A 21,410-nucleotide genomic window follows, 5' to 3' on the forward strand; every position below is an offset into this window, starting at 1 on the left:
TGGAACAAAAATGTCAGACACCATTTAATATTGTACTGGCAGCCTGGATTCTCCTGGATTCTCCTGGAGTGGTGTGCTGACGTTTGTTCTTCGGTGTGTTTCTGTGTTTTGTGCACTGACTGTGAACTCCAGAAGGAAATGACATCAGCAGATCGTTTCTCTTCAATTATCTGCAGCTCGTCTGTTTGGGCTCATTTCACATTCATGAACACGACAGCCTGCTGGCACGGCCAGCGCGCTCTGGAAACGCACACCAACGCGTCCTCACTCTGGAAATATGGATGTGAAAATCAGATGAACCGGCAGTGTGTGTGTGCACAACATGGCCGCCTCCCTGGCAGGAGGAGCGGGGACAAGAAGAAGAAGAAGAGGAAGAGGAAGAAGAGGGAGAATTGGGAGAGTTACAAGAAACTGCAGCGCGTTCGGATTCAGCCACCTGTCGGGTTCAGCCGTGCGATGCCTTCAGGGACGCGCCGTTTTGTTGTTTCCCTATCAATCAAGCCAGAGTCAGATGTTCATGTTTCTTTATTCTGCTGAAGCCGGCGAGCTGGAATCCTGGGATTTAAAGGACCAGGTCCAGAACCAGTTCACACTTTTTTTCACATTATTTAGAGTTCAGTCTCTTCTTCATGTCCCCGTTTACAGGGTCAGACCACAGTCCAGGTTTCTGATAATCCGTGTTCAGGCGTTCAGTTTCCTTCACACTGCCAGTAATCACAGGATCCAATTTTCTGCTTTAGATTCTCCATCTCACACATTTCATGATCCTCCAAACGATAATCCAGAGCTGACTCTCTTTTTGTTTATAAAATATAAACACATAATAAAAACTAAAATAATCCAGGTTTTTCAAACCTGGATGATCTAAAATCTCCAAAACCTGATTATAACGAGGAAACACGAAGTGAAGGTATGATGAAAAATGTTCAGATAACTCAAATCACTTAAATTCAGGCGGTTATAAAACGTGAAGGTAATTATCTCATTAATATTATTGCTAAACTGCTCATTTACATCTTATTCATCTCATTAGGAGGAGCGACATTTTCCCATAGACTTCAATAAAACATACCATAATCCTGAATCCCAGCCCCCCTTCTCCTCGTGTGATCTCTTTATTGCCTATTTAAATCTATTTATGAATGATTTTTGGAGCTCAGTCAGATTTTTCTTTGAGCTGTCAATCTGTTTCCATCATTTCTTCACAGTTTAATTTCATCACGCGCCTTAAAAGTGTTTTTTGTGTTGGAATGATTGAGAATAACAGAAATATGTGTCGGTGATCGAACCGGTCACTTCCTGTGAGGCTGCTTCACTCTGATGGAGACAACATTCACGCCTCTCCGTTATCTGGAAACGGGATCACAGATTAGCATTGCAAAAGGAGGCGGCCGGACCGTCCATTGTTAGCGTCTGATGGCGTCCCTCCTCTGACGGCAGGATGGCGTCTCCAACAAAGACGAGAGTGTGAAGGGAAGGAAGTGGCGATGAAGTGGTGTTGAACAGAAAGCCCGAACACGCTCGCCTCTTTCTCGGCCCGACGAAATGACATTTACTTATCGCTCTAAACAGCCCGTGATCTGACCTTTCTGCTACTTTGAATGACATCTGGATATTCTGACGGAATAATCGGGACAGTGAAGGCAGCGATGTAAGAGACAGATAGGACGTCTAACAGTGGACGGCAGACAATGAGTCTGAAGGAGGAGCGGAGGACAACGGGACGGGCACACCAGGGACAATGTTTACTTCACTTCCAACATGTCTGGAGTCAATCAGGACCTGATCCAGATCCAGTATCAGCAGAGCTTAAACCGGCTCCCAGAGCCTCCATCTGAACGCCGACACTTCCTGTCAGTCCAGAAGTTTCCAAAGGTTTGTATTAGGACAACACAGACACACAACACGTTCATGTCCAATAAACAGTTCTCGTCTTCATCATCAAATCCTTCAGATTTGGATCTTCTCTGTTTGTGTTATCTGCCTTGCTGTTGAGTGTTCTCAGGTGATCTGTTGTCTTTTCTCTGTCGTGTTGTGTGTTTGTGGGTCTCACCAGTGTAGACAAAGCGTCCCGGTGCTCCTTTGCAGAACTGTTTGGATTTGTAGGACAGCGTGACCTCCACAACCCCGGGAATGTGACGAGGGGGAGTCTGGACCCGGATGGCGTGGGGGGTAATCAGCTGGATGACCAAACACAAACAACAAACGACAACGATGTGAGTCGGACATCAGAGGGGTGTACTACGAAGGAAGCTCAACATGAGACAAAGGCCCTGCAGTAAGTGGTACTTTAAAATGTTTTCCCAGAAAAGGCAGAACTTTAACAATTAACAAAACACATCCTGTGATTCCATCTGGTCAACAACACTGCAGATGTAACATCTTCCCTCAGCTGAGAATCTACAGATCACTCCGGTCTGGAAGAACTCTCTCCCTCCGAACAGAATCCACCGGACCTTCTACAAACGTGAGCTCATGTTCAGGAGGATGATCGCTGAAGTCAGCCGACTTTAAGCCGAAAGTCGCAACTGGTCTCCCCCTTCCCCCTCCTCCCCCCCCCCCCTCCCCCCCATTCTCTCCCCTCCTCCCCCCCCCCCTTCTCTCCCCTTCTCCCCCCTCCTCCCCCCATTCTCTCCCCTCCTCTCCTCCCCCCCCTTCTCTCCCTCTCCCCCCCCCCCTCCTCCCCCCCTCCTCCCCCCATTCTCCTCCCCTTCTTCTCCCCCCTTCCTCCCCCCCTTCTCTCCCCATTCTCTCCCATTCTCTCCCTCCTCCCCTCCTCTCCTCCCCCCATTCTCTCCCCTTCTTCTCCCCCCTCCTCCCCCCCTTCTCTCCCCATTCTCTCCCCTCCTCTCCTCCTTCTCTCCTCTCCCCTCCTCTCCTCCCCCCCTTCTCTCCCCTTCTCTCCCCTCCTCTCCTTCCCCCCTTCTCTCCCCTCCTCCCCTCCTCTCCTCCCCCCCTTCCTCTCCCCTTCTCCCCCCTCCTCCCCCCCTTCTCTCCCCCCCTCTCCTTCCCCCCTTCTCTCCCTTCTCTCCCCTTCTCTCCCCCCTCTCCTTCCCCCCTTCTCTCCCCTTCTCTCCCCTCCTCTCCTTCCCCCCCTTCTCTCCCCTTCTCTCCCCTCCTCCTCCACTCCCCTTCCCTCTTCCTCTCCTCCCCTCCCACCCCCCCTTCTCTCCCCTCCACCTCTCCCTCCTCCCCCTTCCTTACCCACCTCCACCTTTCGACAGGTGTTGTGCTCTTCTGGACCTGCTTCAATATTTCATGTTTGCCTGCGTGCGACATTTCTCTGCTGCAGCTGCAGATCTACGTATTTTGGGAACATGCAGGTGTTTCGACCGACGTGTGCTGATGATTCAAAACTTTCTTGATAATCCTGTTTATCAAGCTGAAGCTGACAATTCCTGCTTTTTAAGGACTTCCTGGTTTTCTGCTGCTATTTGAGCTGATCATCAACAAATTAATCAGTAATGAAAGTAATCATGAATTTAAATTTAAATCTTTTAGTTCAAAAGACTGTATTGTGATGTGAATGCAGAGTGGTCCTTTTTTATCTGATGTCTTTATCATAGTGGATTATTATTAAAGTTAAATTAGATATAATTTTTTATGTCACTGCACTGTTATTTCACCTTCTTTAGCTTATACAATGTCTAACTATTAATAAATCTCCATCAAAATGATTATTTTAAATAAACAAGTAAAGATTCTTCAAATGAAATGAACTTTACCTGCACAAACTTTCATTCATGATCAGACACGTGTAATAAATGTGAAAAGCGTCTCGACTCACCTCGCTCCAGACCAGCATGGTGCCGAAGACGACCTGCAGTCCGTCGAAGAAGTTGTCTCCTATGAGGATGACGGTGGCACCGCCGGTCGTCCAGCCTTCGCTCGGACTGATGGCTTTGATGCAGGGCGTGGCTGCTTCGGAAACACAGACCACACGATGGAAACATGAGCAATACAGTTAGAAACTCAGAAAACTTTCATCGCATCAGATTGTCCAACAAAGAGGACGACGTTAAAGCTGTCAACTGACAGAGTTTTCTGTCAAGCTGAAGCCTAAAGATTGTAGATATTAGTGAGACAGAGGTTGAATTTAACAGCGAAAAGAGTTCAAGAATAAGTTCATGTTTCACTCAACAGATGAAACTGTAGTTTATTATTATCATTATTTTAAATTTCAGTGTTCTTTAAATTCATCTTTTTCTTCACTTTAAGTGCTAAAAACAGTCGAAGGGTTTTATTTGACAGATAACAGTTCATTTTGGATTAGAATCATATTTTTGTTTTATTTATTGAGTGAAACTTCGGTTTTTTGGAAAAATTTAATCCAGATTTCTGGTTTTGTGTTGGAAATGTTGACGAAGGAAGGAAGGAAGTGTGAACTAAACTATCACTTGTTTAGCTCCTTGACTGTGACCTTTGACCTCCATCCTCTGTACTGTATATAAGAACAGACTGTCCAGTTGGAGAGCATCAGCAGCTTCCCCTCCACACAAACCAGATCCACCAGCAGCCTGTTAGTTCACCAGTAACACATGCAACATGATTGGTTTTTCCAATGCCACAGAGATCAATAAGGGGCTCCACATAAACGGCGTCTCCGTGATGACTAGACTGTTGTCGGACAGAGTCGAGTCGATTCAGACGAGCCGGATCGAGAGCTGTGAGGAAACAAGACCAGGCTCCGCCAGTTTACAGCCTTTTCCCGGACCGGGAGCTGTTTTATTGGGAGGATGATTTGATATTCCAGTCAGAGCTCTGAGTTTCCTTTTGTTTACTACGTGAGCTGATCCATAAAGTTGTGTTTAGACTCTATTAAACATTCCAGTTACAATTTTCACCACGATTAGTAGAGTAATGAGCTTCTGCTACGACTTCCTGGCAGCACAAACTGATGGACGAGTGACTGTGGACGCTGTCTGTTATTTCTTCTCTGTTTTGAGGTTAAATGTGAAGTGTGATCATGTTTTTTCTGTATAATGAGGGAGTGAATTGTTTGTGACACCCGGGCTTCTGTAGTTCGTCCCTCTCATCACAACACGATTCAAATCCTGATCATGAAAATCTGAGTACAAAACTTGAACAGCTGAGTCAGGAAAAGTCGAAGGAACGAGTCTGTAAAAATCTGAAATATCAGGCTGCTTTATGGCCCGCTTTCCTCTGAGATCATAAACTCATCAGGAAAATGTTTACTGAGCTAATAAATCAAGTCATTTTCCCATAGACTTCAGTACAGCCTGACTTCTTTTATTGGAGTCGCCCCCTGATGGTCGTTGATTGGTGTCTACTGAGGATGTAAATCTTTAGATGGACCAGAATCAGACTTTCTGTATCATTTTATTGGGGACTATTTTCAGTAGCGTATTAATCCACGTTTGCTGCTTTAGTGATGAAAATAAAACGGACCACCGGAGTCACGTCAAGGCTCGATGTGGCAGTCAAGCTGACGCTTCAGGATCCTCGTTGCCCCCCCAATCAGTTCTAAAGTTTTCACATGAAAGGAGCCGACCCCCCCCACCACCAACCCAGCAGCTGCTGCCGAGGGTCGAGGCTCCCGCTCTGTGGAGTTGATTGTCATATCCTTATTAATTTCTCCCTTTTGTCACGGCGGTAAACAAACAGTCCAGTGGCTCGGGGGGGGGGGGGGGGGGGGGGTGATTGTGACTTTCCAATTATATGAATGGAGCACAAAAGCAGGAGCAGGCGGTGGAAAGTTTTATCAAGGAGACAGGGGGTTGAGGGCTGGAGACAAAGGCAGGAGCAGATGTTGGGGCTTTTTATCGCCTCCAAAAACATCCCAGTCTGGAGGAGTTGAAAGGCTCTGAGTTCCTCTGCGGGCCGAGATACAGTAAACAACAGGCCTCTTTTGGCCCCTGCAGGACACCGTACGTCGCCCGGCGCCCTCCGAGCAAAGACGCCGCTGCGCATGAATGTTTCAGTGCTGATTTGATGAAGCCTCCTCTGTGTCTCACAGGTGAGCAACAAGAGCGACTCTGAGCTGGATGAATGACATATCTGTGTTAGGTAGCGTTTGTTTTATCCCTTTGGACGTGCCAGACAGGTGGGGTGGGCCACACAGAACAACACACTAACTCGGTGGGGGGGCAAAGTTTGGGCAATCGCTGGAGGTCAGTTCACTTTTTCTTTCATCAACTGCAGCCTGTCCTACATGGTGTGATAAACACCACCCGTCTGGGGCTGCAAGTAGGTTAAATCAAACGAGGCGGTTGCATCAGCACCTGAAAACGTTGGAGGAATCAACCAGGAGGTGAGGGGCAAACTGTTTGTTTGTTTTATACTTTTGTACGTCCCAGAGGGTGGAGTTTGTCCAAGAAGAGGAAATAATGAATAACAAAGAGAGAAAGTCGAGGTTGCTAAGATTTTATTGGATGACCTGATCTGACAGGTCCCACCCACCTGGCGTTCCAAGTAGGTTGAACCAAACCAACAAGGTCCACGGTCTCTCCTGGAGAAATTACAAAGTTTGAGATGGAACAGAAAGTTCAGATGCAGACGGTTTGGGACGTGACAGACCGGGACACAAAGCCTGTTTGATGTCTGACTGCTGGTAATTTGTTTTGGGGTTTGTTTTGCTCTAAAGAGTGTCCCAGGTGGGTGGCGTTTAACGACAAGTGATGAGAAGTTAACTGAAATCAATGTGAGTCCCAAGGGGGTGGAGCTTCGGGGAGCCGTGTTTGGACAATCATCCATGAAACCCAAAGTTCAGTCTAGTTTCCTAAATGACAACCGTGTGGTGTTCTAAGTGGAATAAAAGAAGCGAGTCCCTCCTGGAAGAGCTTGAACATTTTCATAAAAGTACATTATCAGGTGAATGATTGGTTTAACTTTCAGGATGTCCCAGCAGGGTGGAGCTTAACAAACAGCCTGAGGCAAGACACATGATGTTTGTGAGTCAGTTTCGTTTCACTTTCACTTTTTAGTGGTTTTCGCTCCAGAGGACAAACCAGCGAGGGACCAGAAGGTCCAGAGGAAGGACCCGTTTATATTTAAGTCCACTTTGGTAAAACCTGGTTGTGGTTTGGCGAACAAGCCAAGTGAGGGACTTATGTCATTGCTCCTGGAAGCACCACAGTGAGCAGGGTGATGCTGAGGGGGTTTATTGGAAATGGAATGGGGCAAAGAGGTATTAAAGTTTACAGCTTCAGAGGAAACGGTAGAGTCGAGTTTCAGCGCGTGAAGTTTACACACGAATGATGCATTTTATTTGGTGAGGCTGGAAAGAAGGGTGCGTTTGTTCACTGTCACCTCCGACCATGTGCTTTGGCGTCCGTTTCACAGTTTTCCTTTTGTCGGATCAAACCGTCCAGTAGAGACTGGGGCAGATATTTAAAATATAACTGTGTGGTTTCTCTCGACTGTCCCTGAATGTCTTGTGGCTGATTTTCCATGTGAACCTCGTCACATTCCCCTCAGCCTGTTAAACCTGGTGTTCAGTGTCCGGCTCTAATGACAAACAGATGCATTATGGGAAATGTAGGATCTGCTGTTCTTCTGGCCAGATTTGGATCGTTCAGTTCAATGTCTTTACGACCAAGTCCATGACTCTGCAGGTAAATACACCTGAAGACATGTGGCTCGTGGTCACGCCCCTCAGAGCGACGTCTTACCTTCGGAGGGGTCCAGGCGTCGGGCACGGCGGCCATGTTTGGAGTTGTTGTGCACGAACATGTTGTCTGACACGGCCAAAACGTGACCGTCCACGTTGACTGTAGTGGAAACCACAACCTGCACACAAACAGCTTTGGGTCAGTCACAGTGTGTGTGTGTGTGTGTGTGTGTGTCTGTGTGTCACACTCACCTGGAACCTCCTCATGTCTCGAGGATTTCCTGCGTTTTTCAAACAGTTCTGGTTGCACTTGAGGAAGAACTTCAGGAAGAATCTGGAAACAGAGATCAAACAGATCAGAGCCGTGAAGAACTGAATCCACAAGATCCACCAAGACCTGGTCCAGGATCACATCCTGGTTCAGGTGTCAGTTCACCTCAGGGCAAGGCTCGCCAAAATAAAAGCTTATGGCTCAGTCACATGGTCCAGTGCTCCACATGTGAAATAGGATGTCATCAAAAGTAATTACAAATCACATCAAATGTAAACAAAATTAGCAATAAATCAGTCAAGTCTGGAGATGATTCAACTTTCCATACAGATAAAATTCTTATATCATAGAATTAAATGACAGCGAAGCATCTCATTGTGTTTTGTCTCTTTGTTCCTTTTTCCATGGTGATGAATAAACATTTTATTTATTTTCTATCCTGTGGAAAAAAAGATGAATGATTCATTAGAGTTTGTCTGTGTACAGATTTCATATAACTGTAATCAAGAATCAATATAATGTTGTATTGATTAAGACCTTTATTTTTATAATCTGAGCTGCAGGTTAAATAGCTAAGTTTTCATTTGAACAGCCCAAGCTGATTATTTTCACGATTGATTGATTTTTTTATTCATTGATTGGTTACAATTAATTTATACATCTATATAAATATGTGGCAGAAACTGCACTTCCTGTTTCCTGGATGAGGTCACATGACGCCTCCTCTCTGCACATTATCACTTCCTGCGGAGTTACGGCGTCTCATTAGGAGCTGCCATTTGATTTTCCCTCCTGCACGTCCGGCCTCTCGCTCGCCGCCTGTTGATTTATGTTGGTTTTTACGAGTATTGATTGGGAACGGATATCAATGAGGACGGGGGGGTAATAACCAGCAGGACGACGGCAGGAGGGGTGGGGGGGGGGTCAGGATGGATTGCCACCTTAATGCATTTCCCACTGCCTTGTAATCTGTTCCCATCCATCTTTTGGACCATCAGCCCCCTGCCCCCCCCCTGCCCCCCCCCCCAGCCCCCCAGCCCAGGTTCTGATGGAGTGCTTCCTTTTTAATTGCCACATTATCACAATAATAATCCGGGCAGTTAACAAGCGGCAAGGTCGCAGACAGACATGTCACATTAACCAGGGGATAACCTCGGCAGATCCTCTGTTGCCCCCCGCCCCCCCTACTCCTTATTCTACTGCAGCAAGGTATGCTGGGAGTGTGGGAGTGGGGAGGGGCGCTAGAATAAAATATAAGTGAGAGCTGTGTGAGGTCGGCATCGATTTCCACCTCAATGAGACGCTGACAACATCTTCACAAACACAACGGCTCCTCTAGCCCCTGAATCCCTTAACTTTCCCCTGAAAATGCCCCTCATCGTTTCCCCAGTTGTCATGACGACACTAAGGCATTTAAGGGGATTTGTTTTTTTTGTGTAAGAATCCGATTCATTTCAGTTCAGGAAAAAATGTGGGATTAATTAAGAGACTGGAAAATCGAATGTACACAGAAACATTACACTTTTTCAGGTCTGAATTTAGGGCCATTATCTGATCACCCTTAAATCATGGGGATGAGACATTAAAGTCCCCTGAATACATTATTCAGTCTGTCACATTTTTCACATTATTTAACATTTAAGCACATTTTGAAGACTTTGTGTGTGTTAAAAACTCTGAAGGATCTGAGGAAAACCCCTTCATAAATATCATTCCCCTGCAGATGCAAAGAATCCAGACTTTCATCCAGAACTCATGTTGTACTCTGATCATTGTGTGGCACTGTGATTGTTGTGCAGAGAGTTTGAGACGTTTTGTTTGTCTGAAGTTTGTTGCCTCTGCTGTTTTTTTTTTTGTGTGTGCAGGATTGCGACACATATGACCGAGGCTATTGTGTTGCTGGCATGTTTTCATTGTATTGTCGTTGTGTTGTGTAGATTCTCTTCAGGATCAGAGACGCAGCTGCAGAGACACAATCACAACGAGCCGAGGTGAGGAGGTAGGAAGAGAGGTGGGCGGTGTGTGTGTGTGAGTCTGTGTGTGTCTGTGTGTGTATTGACTGAAAGCTGATCTGCTGCTCTGGAGGCTCTAATGCCCTTTATGGCGGTGAACAGAATAATATGGAGCTCCATTCAGATGATACTGAGTCCTTCAGAGAGCTGATATGGATCGATGAGGATCGCATTAAAACGCAGCTGGAGACAAGACCAGGCACACACACACACACAGACACACAAGAAGACAGTAAGACTCACACTAAGATGCAAAAATCCACAAATACGCACTTATGGACACAAACACACAAACACACACAGGGGAATAACCTGACACACACAAATATATATATATATACACATACACAATGGGCTGCTCAGACCAAAAAACCCACACACAAGAATACACAATGATACAAGCCAGTACACACACACACACACACAGGGCACACAAGAGACCCAACAAACACACAGACCAGATAAAAAACACATACACAGTCAGACAGGAACACACAACAACACAAACAGACTCACTGTGTGTGTGTGACATCATTGATGAATGGTTTGTTTGTTTGTTTATCAGTCAGATTTTTATTTTCCCCAGGTCCTGGTCCTGGTCCTGGTCTGGATCTGGTTTGGGCTGATCCAGAACAATAGACTGTTTCCTCTGTAGGCTGGAAACCAAATTGGCAGACTGAGCCTCTGACCTCTGACCGAGAAACACCTGAGGCAGGAAGGGGGCGGAGTTACACCTGCCTTTGACCCTCCATCTTCTCTGGCTCATAAAAGGAGGTACAAATAATGAGAAGGGTGGAGCCTACAGGTGTAGCTGTGACCTCATCACACCACCTGACAGTGAGATTGGCCAAAAGTATGTGGACACCCCTTACAAACACAGCAGTGTCTTAATTTCCCATAATCCACCTGGATGGAGTTTTTTGTTCTTTCACCTGCACAGCTGACATCACACAGGTAGAAGAGGAAACTGACCTTCACTGTCTGCTTTTAATTAGAAAAATCTGCACAGAGTTAGGAAGACCAAAAAAGAAATGAACAAATCAGAGCACGGAGGGAAAGTGACACGTGAACACTCAGCAGCTGATTGGATGGACCACCTGTCTGTCATATGATGTCATAAGATGGCTCCACGCTGCAGCCTAAAGGGCTTCAGCAGCTCGTTAGCATCTTTGTGAGGAAACTTAAAACGTAGCTCCACCCTGACCGCCCCCACTGGATGCTGATTGGTCAGAAGGCCGTGGCAAACCCTTCGGCCACGGCAGGCTTCCATAACGGCGGCAGTTTGATATAAAGGTTCCACTGGAGCAGCTTAAAGCTAATTTAGGTCTCACTGAGGGGGTGAAGGGGGGGTGAAGGGGGGTGGGGACTCTGGCCTGACTTCAGCGTTTTCACCGGCCGCTGTGGATGATGTCACCTCTGACCACACCCAGGGCACTATGGGAAGCAATTATGCTGGACTCAGATTACAAGGCCCTGATGAACACACGTACAGGCCATATGAACACACACACACACACACACACACACTCTCTCTCGCTCCCTGGAGTCTCTCACTTATTACGTTAGGCAAGAAAGAAAAAGAAGCAGGAAAAAAAATCAATATTTCAGCAGGAGTATTTTTAAAAGCTGCCGTGTTGCTGATCCTGCCGCCGCCGCCACCACCGCCCTAGCTCGCCCTCACAGTTTGATTCTCTCTGTCAGAGCCAACGCACCACCCGCCGATGCAAGTTTACCACCTCACCACCCAGCGAGTCCAGGCCAGCACACCTCTATCGCCGCCACCGGCACTTCATACGGGTGACAAAACTGAAATCAGGCACAAAGCAAGCGTGGCGAGCTGAAGCCACCGCCGAGCCCACAACAATTCGTCCTGGCTAACCGGCTAACCGCCCCCGCCGTCACATCTCATTTGTTTTGCAGCTAACAAACAAAGCGTGGAAGATTTGCAGCTGAGAAACAAAAGAAGAGAAAGAAGCAAGAAGAAGAAACAGGCTCTCCGGCAGTTTGAGCTACAGAGAAAACATCAGAAGAAGAAGAAGGCGGGAAGGCGTTCGTCTAAGCGTTGCCTCATTAGAAGGTCGAGTAAAGTCTAATATTGACTCTGCCGTGTTGTTGAAACGCCCTCCTCAAATAATTACTGAGGAATTCAGATGATGCTCCTCTGCAGCTAATTAGCGTATGAAACAAGAGCAGCTTCATGCCCATTACCATTACATGATGATTCACTGGCCTCCGCGCCACCGTGTGTGTGTGTTTGCTTTTGTCTGGCCTTATTACCGCACATAAGCAAGTGAGTGTGTGTGTGTGTGTGTGTGTGTGTGTGCGTGGATGAGGTCCCTCCTTGGCTCTGCTACACACCATCAATAATTCACAAGCCAAGATGGCAATTACAGGACCATGTACAATCAAACTAAATATTTGATGAGGCACTAAAACAGTCCCTGGAACAGATCTGCCTCTGTCTCTCTCTGTCTCTTTCTTTGCCTCACACACACACACACGCACGCACACAATAACACACACCAGCACATAAACACAGCCCTTCTTCTGTCTATTGTCACAACACATTAGGTCCTCGGTCCCTTATTCCCCAGACTTTGTCTTGACACGCAAAAGCAGTTTATTCTGCTAAAAGAGCCTCGTGCAATTCATTTGTTCAGTCTGAAATATTGAGTGCCGCCATTATGCATTCTGGGAGGACGCCTGGTTGCGACAGTGACGAGAGCAAACGAGGGAGGAGAAGGAGGAGGAGTCACATTAGCCTCATGATAAATATCCAAAACTAATCAATCAGAATCAATTGGAAAAAAATAAATGGAGAGATTCTTTCAGACTCCTCTTCCTCCTCCTGTGTGACTGGAGGGGAATTTTTCTGCATTAAAAATAATGTGACACAAAATCCATAAGAGGATAAATAAATAAAGTGGAGAACGTGATGACTCCATCACACGATCGAACGCTGACGACAAAAATCTAAAAACACACGAGGAAATTTGTCTGCAGGGAAGAATAATTCAGCCGCTAATCATCTGACATCATGACGATTTTATTAAGTCGTTTCCTCTCCACACACTTGGACTGTCAGTCACAGGAGGGGGTGGTGGGGGGCGGGACCCGCTCTCCGTCCCCGTGAACTTGTGGCGGCGGCTGTGACAGAAACAGTCTGTCTGATATTAATGATGTCTGTTCAGGTGAAGCACACCTGAATCCAGCAGCTGGTCAGGAAACAACATCATCCTGATGATAAACCGACTCTGAAGGAAGTCAGACGGCTGATTTTTCATCATTACTGCTCCAAAGAAAGAGCAGAACTCCTGATCAGATAAAGACAGAAACAACCCAAACACATGAGAGGAAGGAAACATTCAGTCTGAACTGATCAGACAGAATCAGATGAAGATGAGTTTTTAAAATGATAAACTTTACAAGGAAAAACACGAATGGTGGAAAAACTCTTCATGTAGCACTAGAAGTGTTCATCTTTGGTTAAATCACAGTAAAACTCATCTGATTCCGGTTTCATCAGAGCACAAAAAAAAAGATTGCTCCTGAAATAAAAACAGGAAAAATTAAACATTCTGTGGGTGAAACAAATCTGGAACATCCAAGGGGCCCCGGGGCCAAGCGAGCGTCTGTCATGTACCTGAGATAAAAAAACAAACGGTTGGATAAAGAGTCTGTTTGAATCTGAGCAGGCAGAAACAGAGTCGACACGTTTTAACAAGTTCTTCATTCTTCCTGTCGGGGTTGTGTTGTTTCCTGTTAGCTCCAGGTGAGACCAGTGTGTGTCTGTGTGTTGTTGCTTTTAGACAGAAAAAAGAAAATCATGCTGATTTCCTGGAGCGCACAAACAAACGCAGCATACCATAATTATTTCCCGAAGCCTGAGAAAGAGAGCGAGGATGTTGTGTAGTTGTCTCTTTACAATAAAAACTCACCACAAAATCTTACAGGTTGTCGTGTCACGTTGATTTATGAGCTCAGTAAACGTTTCCCTGATGAGTTTATGGTCTCAGTCTCTGGTTTACAGTCTTCAATACAACATGATGAAACGACACAAGTCCCCAAAATGCATGTGAAAAGATTCAAGTCCCCACAGCAAGGATAACACAACTGCCCCATGGTGAACTCTGGTTACTCCTCAGCTGTATTTTGGCAGCGTTGTCATGACAATCAGCATATTTTCCTCCTCGATCGAGAAATCATCAGTGTGACGCAACACTGCAGCCAGAGTGTGTGTGTGTGTGTGTGTGTGTGTGTGTGTTTGACATCAGGACTTAAAAATTAGGTGGAAATTGGAGAAAGATTCAAAATTCAAGAAAAACATCCGAGCGCACGTCCTCATAACACACACACACACACACAAACATACTGTACAGCCAATCACAGACATGGAAACTCACACACACCCATGTTTAAGAGCCAGAATACACACTCAGTCAGCAACATGCAATTACACCCTGGATATTTCTCTCTCTCTCTCTCTCACTCTTCAACAGGTCAAAATCTTCACTGATAAAAAAAAATGATGAATAATCACAATAATCTGACTAAAAGGACTTGGTGATTAGATTTCTGTGAATTTTTTGTCATGTCTCTACATCGGACACTCCTATTGGCTCCACTGGGTGATGTCACAGCCAATCAGAGTCTGTGGATCAGTCCTGTGTGTTTTTGATCTTATTGTGTTGACAGAATAAAGAGCAGATTTTTCATCATTAATGAGCAGAACTCCTGATCAGGTAAAGGTAAACAACACAAACAGATGAGAGGAACTTTTCTTTGGGGGAGAAGGAAACATTCAGAGTGTGTTCTTAGTTAGGTTCTAGTAAAATGCTTTGGCTCACACTTCCCTGAATAATATTCAGATTATCAACAATCAAAGTGTCCAAACACAGTAATCTTTGTCCAAACAGCTGTTTCCCTCACAGAGACTTAAAGTTAACTGGAATGAAAAAGGTAACACCCAGTTCACCACCTCGAACACACAACTGAAACAACAACCAGTAAACACACCAAGTTGGGACCGCTCCACTCCTCTCCACCCAGGCTCTAGGGATCATGGGAGACGTAGTGTATGTGGACAGCTTGGCGGCATATTGTCAACCAGAGGGTGCATCGAGCGAGCAGCTGCTACCAGATAAACCTCAACAGACAACATGTGAGACAGGAGTCTGTGGAGAAACTGCCTGGAATGGGCCTTGAATAAAACCGGAAAAGAGAGCGATACAAATTGAAACAGCCAGGTGACTCAGAGGGAAGGCCGTGTAAAGAATTACTCCACATCCTAATTTACACAAACGACCTGCAATTTGTCCCATTAAATATGCAAATATAATTGGTGGTTTTCATGACGGAACTCCAGGCAACCTTCAAGGGTCTTCCAGGGAATTTCAGGGGCAAAAGATGTTAATAATCATTTCATTTTTCCAAAGTGTGAGGGAGCTCTCTCTCTCTCTCTCCAGTTTTTCACACATCCAGAAACATCACATCGTGTTTGTTTTCAGAAGCAACGTGAGCGTCTCTTACTCTACTTTTCTTTATTTTGGTCCATGTATTTTTGGCTGAGTTTTCTCTGAGCGCATTCTGAAGGAGGTCGTTGTTGTCGTCTGGTGCTGCACATCTCCAGGAATGAATCTGATCCTGAAATCATGAGCACGTCATTCAAACTCTTGTTTCAGTAAGAAGTAAAACTTTTAGCTTATCAATCTGTGCGACTGCAGTTTGTTGTTATTGGTTTGTGTCTGTATTTTGTTTTTGTGTTGGTTTGTATAATACAGGTGCTTTGATGAATCCTGTAGAAACACTGAAATCACCACCGTCTCCTGAAATCCTCGTCTCTTCAGTTTTCTGGTGCTGAACGTGAGGATTTCTTTACTCTCTCTGGACACAGAAGATCCTTCAACCTCCACTCTGATGAAATCCTCCTAACACCCAACAGATAAACTCCCCCCCCCCTCAAGGTAAAAGCTCAAAACTGGACTCATTTCTTTCCTGAAAAGTTTGACGTTTCACAGACGTGAAGTTCAACAGAAATTTCATCACAGTGGAGAAGGAACTTTGGCTTTGAGGTCAGCTGAAACATCCACACAATTTTCTGAAATGCACAAAGCAGAGAAGGAGATGAAGAAGTCTCAGTGAGTTCCTGACGCGTCCTGAACTTCGTCTCTGAGCTGAGGACAGACAGATCTGAGACCTTCCCTTCAGTCTGGACCTCGACTTCCCTGCTGTCCTTCAGTTGGCAACGTCCTGCTCTTTCCTCAGATCACCATGACAACATAAAGTCAAACAAAGTCACTTCCTGTTTCCTGTCCCAGTTCAGGGCGGTCAAACATATCCCAACATTCACCGCAATGAGAATCATCGTGTCTGTGACACAATGTGAAGTCTGGAAGATAAAAACAACGACCTGAAATTAAAACCCGAAGTTGAAGTTACTGAATCTAAAACTGAGTCCCACAAACTCCTTCAAACAGACATGAGAAACGTCTTTGTCTCAGCTATCGTGACACCAACACGTCAGCTCGTAGAGACTCCAGACTGAGGTTTTTAACGTGGTTGACACGAGCAGCCCTTTGCTGTAAATAATACGGGACGAACGCAGACTCGTTCTAAAAAATAAAAGAAGATCTGTGTAGAGGATGATCTTCATCTTTACCCTGAATCACCTGCTCCTCCTCCTAAAGGTCAGCTCCGCTCTAAGTGACAGTAATGGCTCCTTTCAGCACTTCTGTCTCATTTATAAAGAAACATCTTCCTCTCCACTTTTATGATTCATTTAACACACTCTCTGCTCACGCCTGCCTGAGCAGTAAATTCTTAATATGTACAACATGATTTAATTATTGCTCCACATTCAAACCACACACAGACGCTAACAGATTTAATTAGCGTTTCATGTCGTTAGAGGATCTTTTCTGCTGCGTTCACCAGCAGAGACGCAAACTACGTTAAAGGACCATCACTCAGTTCTGACTGATGAACAAACTGTGAGGACTTCATGTGTGTGAGCTTCCCTCATTATTGATTATAACCGATGACAGAACACGTACTAATACTAATACTCATACCACCACAACTACAACTGCTGAACCCACAACCACTCTCAGACTGCAACAACACTTCTACTGCACCAACTCTACTATTTAAACTATTACCACTAATAATGGACTGCTACTGCTACCAATAGTACTGTTAACTGCTGCTGTTAGCTCCAGTGCTGTCACGATAATAATACTCACGTACTGAAGTACTGCAACTGCTATTTATGTATATTCATAAGTGTGCGTGTGTAGTTTCATCTGTCATTCAATGTCTGATCCAGCCAGAAGAACCAGTGGTCCCTTTAGTCCCTGTAGTCCCAGTAGTCCCTGTAGTCCCTGTAGTCCCAGTAGTCCCAGTAGTCCCAGTAGTCCCACTAGTCCCTGTAGTCCCAGTAGTCCCAGTAGTCTCTGTAGTCCCAGTAGTTCCAGTAGTCCCTGTAGTCCCTGTAGTCCCAGTAGTCCCAGTAGTCCCAGTAGTCCCAGTAGTCCCTGTAGTCCCTGTAGTCCCTGTAGTCCCACTAGTCCCAGTAGTCCCAGTAGTCCCAGTAGTCCCAGTAGTCCCTGTAGTCCCAGTAGTCCCTGTAGTCCCAGTAGTCCCTGTAGTCCCACTAGTCCCACTAGTCCCAGTAGTCCCAGTAGTCCCTATAGTCCCAGTAGTCCCACTAGTCCCAGTAGTCCCAGTAGTCCCAGTAGTCCCAGTAGTCCCTGTAGTCCCAGTAGTCCCTGTAGTCCCACTAGTCCCAGTAGTCCCAGTAGTCCCAGTAGTCTCTGTAGTCCCAGTAGTTCCAGTAGTCCCAGTAGTCCCAGTAGTCCCAGTAGTCCCAGTAGTCCCACTAGTCCCTGTAGTCCCAGTAGTCCCAGTAGTCTCTGTAGTCCCAGTAGTTCCAGTAGTCCCTGTAGTCCCTGTAGTCCCAGTAGTCCCAGTAGTCCCAGTAGTCTCTGTAGTCCCAGTAGTCCCTGTAGTCCCTGTAGTCCCTGTAGTCCCACTAGTCCCAGTAGTCCCAGTAGTCCCAGTAGTCCCAGTAGTCCCTGTAGTCCCAGTAGTCCCTGTAGTCCCAGTAGTCCCTGTAGTCCCACTAGTCCCACTAGTCCCAGTAGTCCCAGTAGTCCCTATAGTCCCAGTAGTCCCACTAGTCCCAGTAGTCCCAGTAGTCCCAGTAGTCCCAGTAGTCCCTGTAGTCCCAGTAGTCCCTGTAGTCCCAGTAGTCCCTGTAGTCCCACTAGTCCCAGTAGTCCCTGTAGTCCCAGTAGTCCCACTAGTCCCAGTAGTCCCTGTAGTCCCAGTAGTCCCACTAGTCCCAGTAGTCCCTGTAGTCCCAGTAGTCCCACTAGTCCCAGTAGTCCCAGTAGTCCCAGTAGTCACACTAGTCCCAGTATTCCCAGTAGTCCCAGTAGTCCCAGTAGTCCCACTAGTCCCAGTAGTCCCAGTAGTCACACTAGTCCCAGTAGTCCCAGTAGTCCCAGTAGTCCCAGTAGTCACACTAGTCCCAGTAGTCCCAGTAGTCCCTGTAGTCCCAGTAGTCTCTGCAGCCCCCATAGCTGGTCCCTGCTGGTCCTGGTCGTACTGGGACTGTGTCTCCGGTCCATCCGTCCCTGCTTTTCTTTGGGTGTATTTGTGGGATCAGTCGTGGAGGCAGCACAGATTTCTCTCTCACTCATCAGTCTGATAAATGTTTCTCTTTATGTCCATTACTATTCCACGCAGGCTGCAGCGGCTCTGCAGCCGCCGAGCTGCTTAATTAAGTGTCTGACTGCTGATGGTTCAACGTCCAGCTTTATTGAACCAAAATTAAAGAAAAAGAACAGCGGGTCATTAGAATAAACGCCCAGGGCCTGCCTTCCAACCATTTCATTTCTATTTCTCTTCATGCTCCTTTAACCTTTTCTGCCGTTTCCACTCAGACGGAGGGAAGTAAAGTGCCGCTGTCTCAGCTGAGCAGGAAACTTCAAACTCCGTCATCACCGACAACATCACGAGGACGAATGCTGCCTCTGTTCAGGAACATTTATGGTTCTACCTGAACGAGGCAACTAATCATCTCTACTGCTGACCGTCAGTTTTCAAATCTGTAGTCTGAAGAGCGATTTTCTTTCTTTCAAGTAGCACTTTGTTAATGTGATCGATGTTAAAATAAGAATGTGTCAGTAATAATCATGATCATTATTTATAACAGTATTTACCTTCACTGGGATGTGTTGGGTAAATTAGGTCAAATCTGACTGTGCTAAATAATGTGAAGGTAAAATCTTAAGAATGAATTGGATTCAAATAAAATTGACTTCATACATGTCAAATATAGTATTTTATTATATTACATACACACATTCCTTTATTCATATCTAATTTATATTTCTTTGACTTTATTTAAAGAAGATTATATTGGAACTGCTGATAAAAAAATATCTAAACACTAAAGAAATGTAATCAACTGAAAACTGACTTTCTGATGAGAATAAAATATTCTCTCATTCACATTCAAACTAAGATTTCAGACTGGACTTGGATTTTAATTAGTATTGTCAGTTGTTTTCTTCTTTCTAACAAATACATTTAATAGGAATGACAAGTTTGATTTTTATTCAAATGAGCAAATCCGAAGCAATAATTAATAAAAAAAAAAACCTTGTGTTGCTTTCAGTTAAATCAAAGACCAAAACTGTTGTGACTTTTAATAAATTGTAACATAACAACATGAGGTTGTGCACTGACCCTTCAGCTCTCAGACTTTATGTCACATTCACTGTTTTTGAACTTCATATTTGTGTGTTGAACTACTGGAGGTTTGGTTTTAGTTCATAACTAAACAGATGAGTGATGAAGATTGACACTAAGTAAAACTCACTACAGTGGAGGATGTAATAATACTGCTGAAATATAGATGAGCAACACACACACACACACACACACACACACACACACAGCTGATTGGTTGCTGATAAAGAGAAGGGAAAATGATGCAAGCATTACAAAGTAAATGTAATTTACTTTGCTTTGAAGTCGGCGTCAACACCAACACCACGTCGGACGGTGGGGCCAACATAAACACACAGACAGACCCACACACACACAGACAAAAAAAAACACCTAATTGGCACAAACAGCTCGGAGAAAACATGTTTTCTGTTTTTTCTGCTGAATCTCCGCTGCAGAGTTGAGGGTTTTAAAACTCGCTGCTATTCTCCATCTGTTTGGCGGCGGCTCCTCTCGGCTGCACGGGGACCAGCGGTCAGCAGCAAGGTGAAGCCAGACCCACCATCTGGCCTGACCTTGGGCCGGACTCGGCCGGTGCAGGCTCCACTGTCTGAGGCGGGATTTAAAGGAAAAACGGGCAATAAAAAAAGACCAGATGATCTGAGAGCTGGTTCTGCCTCTTCTGGACTTGGACTCATCTAGTAGGAGGTTTTAGGAAACTCTGTCAGAGTCTCTGATGGTTTTATTTTGTCAGAGCTTTCTGGATAAAGTTGATTCAACATAACGTAACTTTGATCTGGTTTTACTTTTTTCTTCAGCTCGTAACTTTGTTGGGAAAAATCTCACATGTAGGAAAAGACTGTTTTCAGAATCAGGTTTTACAAACGAATCTCCCCTTTATTTGTTTTAGGATTTTGTTTTTTTTTTTTTGCAGGGGGCGGGGGGGGTTCAAAGCACAGGAAGCTGTAGTTTCTGTGAGTTTGGGTGAGTTTGTTTCAAAGATTTAATGCGTAAAACTGTGTTTGTTTTACTTCTGATTCTGTCTGATTCAGATCTACAATATATGAATCTGGTTCATAATCTCCTGTATGTTTATATTATGTAACCCTATCAAATAAAGTTCTTATCATTTCTTATTCATTACTAATAAAACTCTTAATTGGAAATGTGTTCGACCTGAGCAGCGTCTCAAAAAACTGTAAATTCAACATGAAACCTACAACTAACCAACCCCCCCAACAGGATTCTCAGATACCAGCGACCACAGGTCCAGGTCCAGGTCCAGGTCTGGTATAACACCCCTCAAGGCCTGACCCCTCCAGTCTGATCTCCAGACTCCAGATCAGCCTCCATCTGAACTCTGTCACCGATCCTGACCTCAGCTTGGCCTCAACCGGCTGACAATCTGAATTTATATCACATTTAACCAGAGAGAGAGAGAGAGAGACCTCCACAGAGTCCACTGATGTCAGCATCCATCTTTTCATATTTTCAGGCAGCTGTAAGTGAATTACTGATGAAATCATTCACAGCTAATGGCATCCAGACAGCCGAGAGACACAGACAGACACAGGGAGAGAGAGAGAGAGAGATTCCTGCAGAAACTCTATCTGGGTTTGAACATCAATAATCCTCAATATCGGCCGAACTGAAGATGTTGATCATTCAATCCTTCAGAGTCAGAGCAGAGACACAGGAAGAGAAGGGTTCACATGACCTTTGACCCCAGGAGCTCCCTGCTTCATCAACTTATTGTTATATTGATAATATTTATTATGTTATTGTTAATATAATTTAAAGACACCCTGACCTGGACCTGCTC

The 21,410-nt window shown here is 45.3% G+C and overlaps 1 protein-coding gene across 9 annotated transcripts in view; it reads right to left on the minus strand.

Moving 5' to 3' along the window:
* Positions 1–21,410, minus strand: part of LOC115050246 (transcription factor COE3) — a 98,908-nt gene that overhangs the window by 29,510 nt on the left and 47,988 nt on the right. For 5 of the 9 annotated variants that reach the window (XM_029513074.1, XM_029513067.1, XM_029513069.1 and 2 more), the window contains 4 exons: positions 7,823–7,904; positions 7,632–7,749; positions 3,788–3,918; positions 2,054–2,180 (listed from right to left, as the gene is read on the minus strand). In XM_029513074.1, the coding sequence (XP_029368934.1) occupies positions 2,054–2,180; positions 3,788–3,918; positions 7,632–7,749; positions 7,823–7,904 (458 nt within the window). Of the gene's footprint in view, positions 1–2,053; positions 2,181–3,787; positions 3,922–7,631; positions 7,750–7,822; positions 7,905–21,410 lie in introns of all 9 variants that reach the window. The other 4 variants (XM_029513068.1, XM_029513075.1, XM_029513072.1 and 1 more) reach the window with 1 other exon arrangement.

Source organism: Echeneis naucrates, chromosome 10 (assembly GCF_900963305.1).
Source record: "Echeneis naucrates chromosome 10, fEcheNa1.1, whole genome shotgun sequence".
In the NCBI taxonomy this organism is placed as follows: Eukaryota; Metazoa; Chordata; class Actinopteri; order Carangiformes; family Echeneidae; genus Echeneis; species Echeneis naucrates.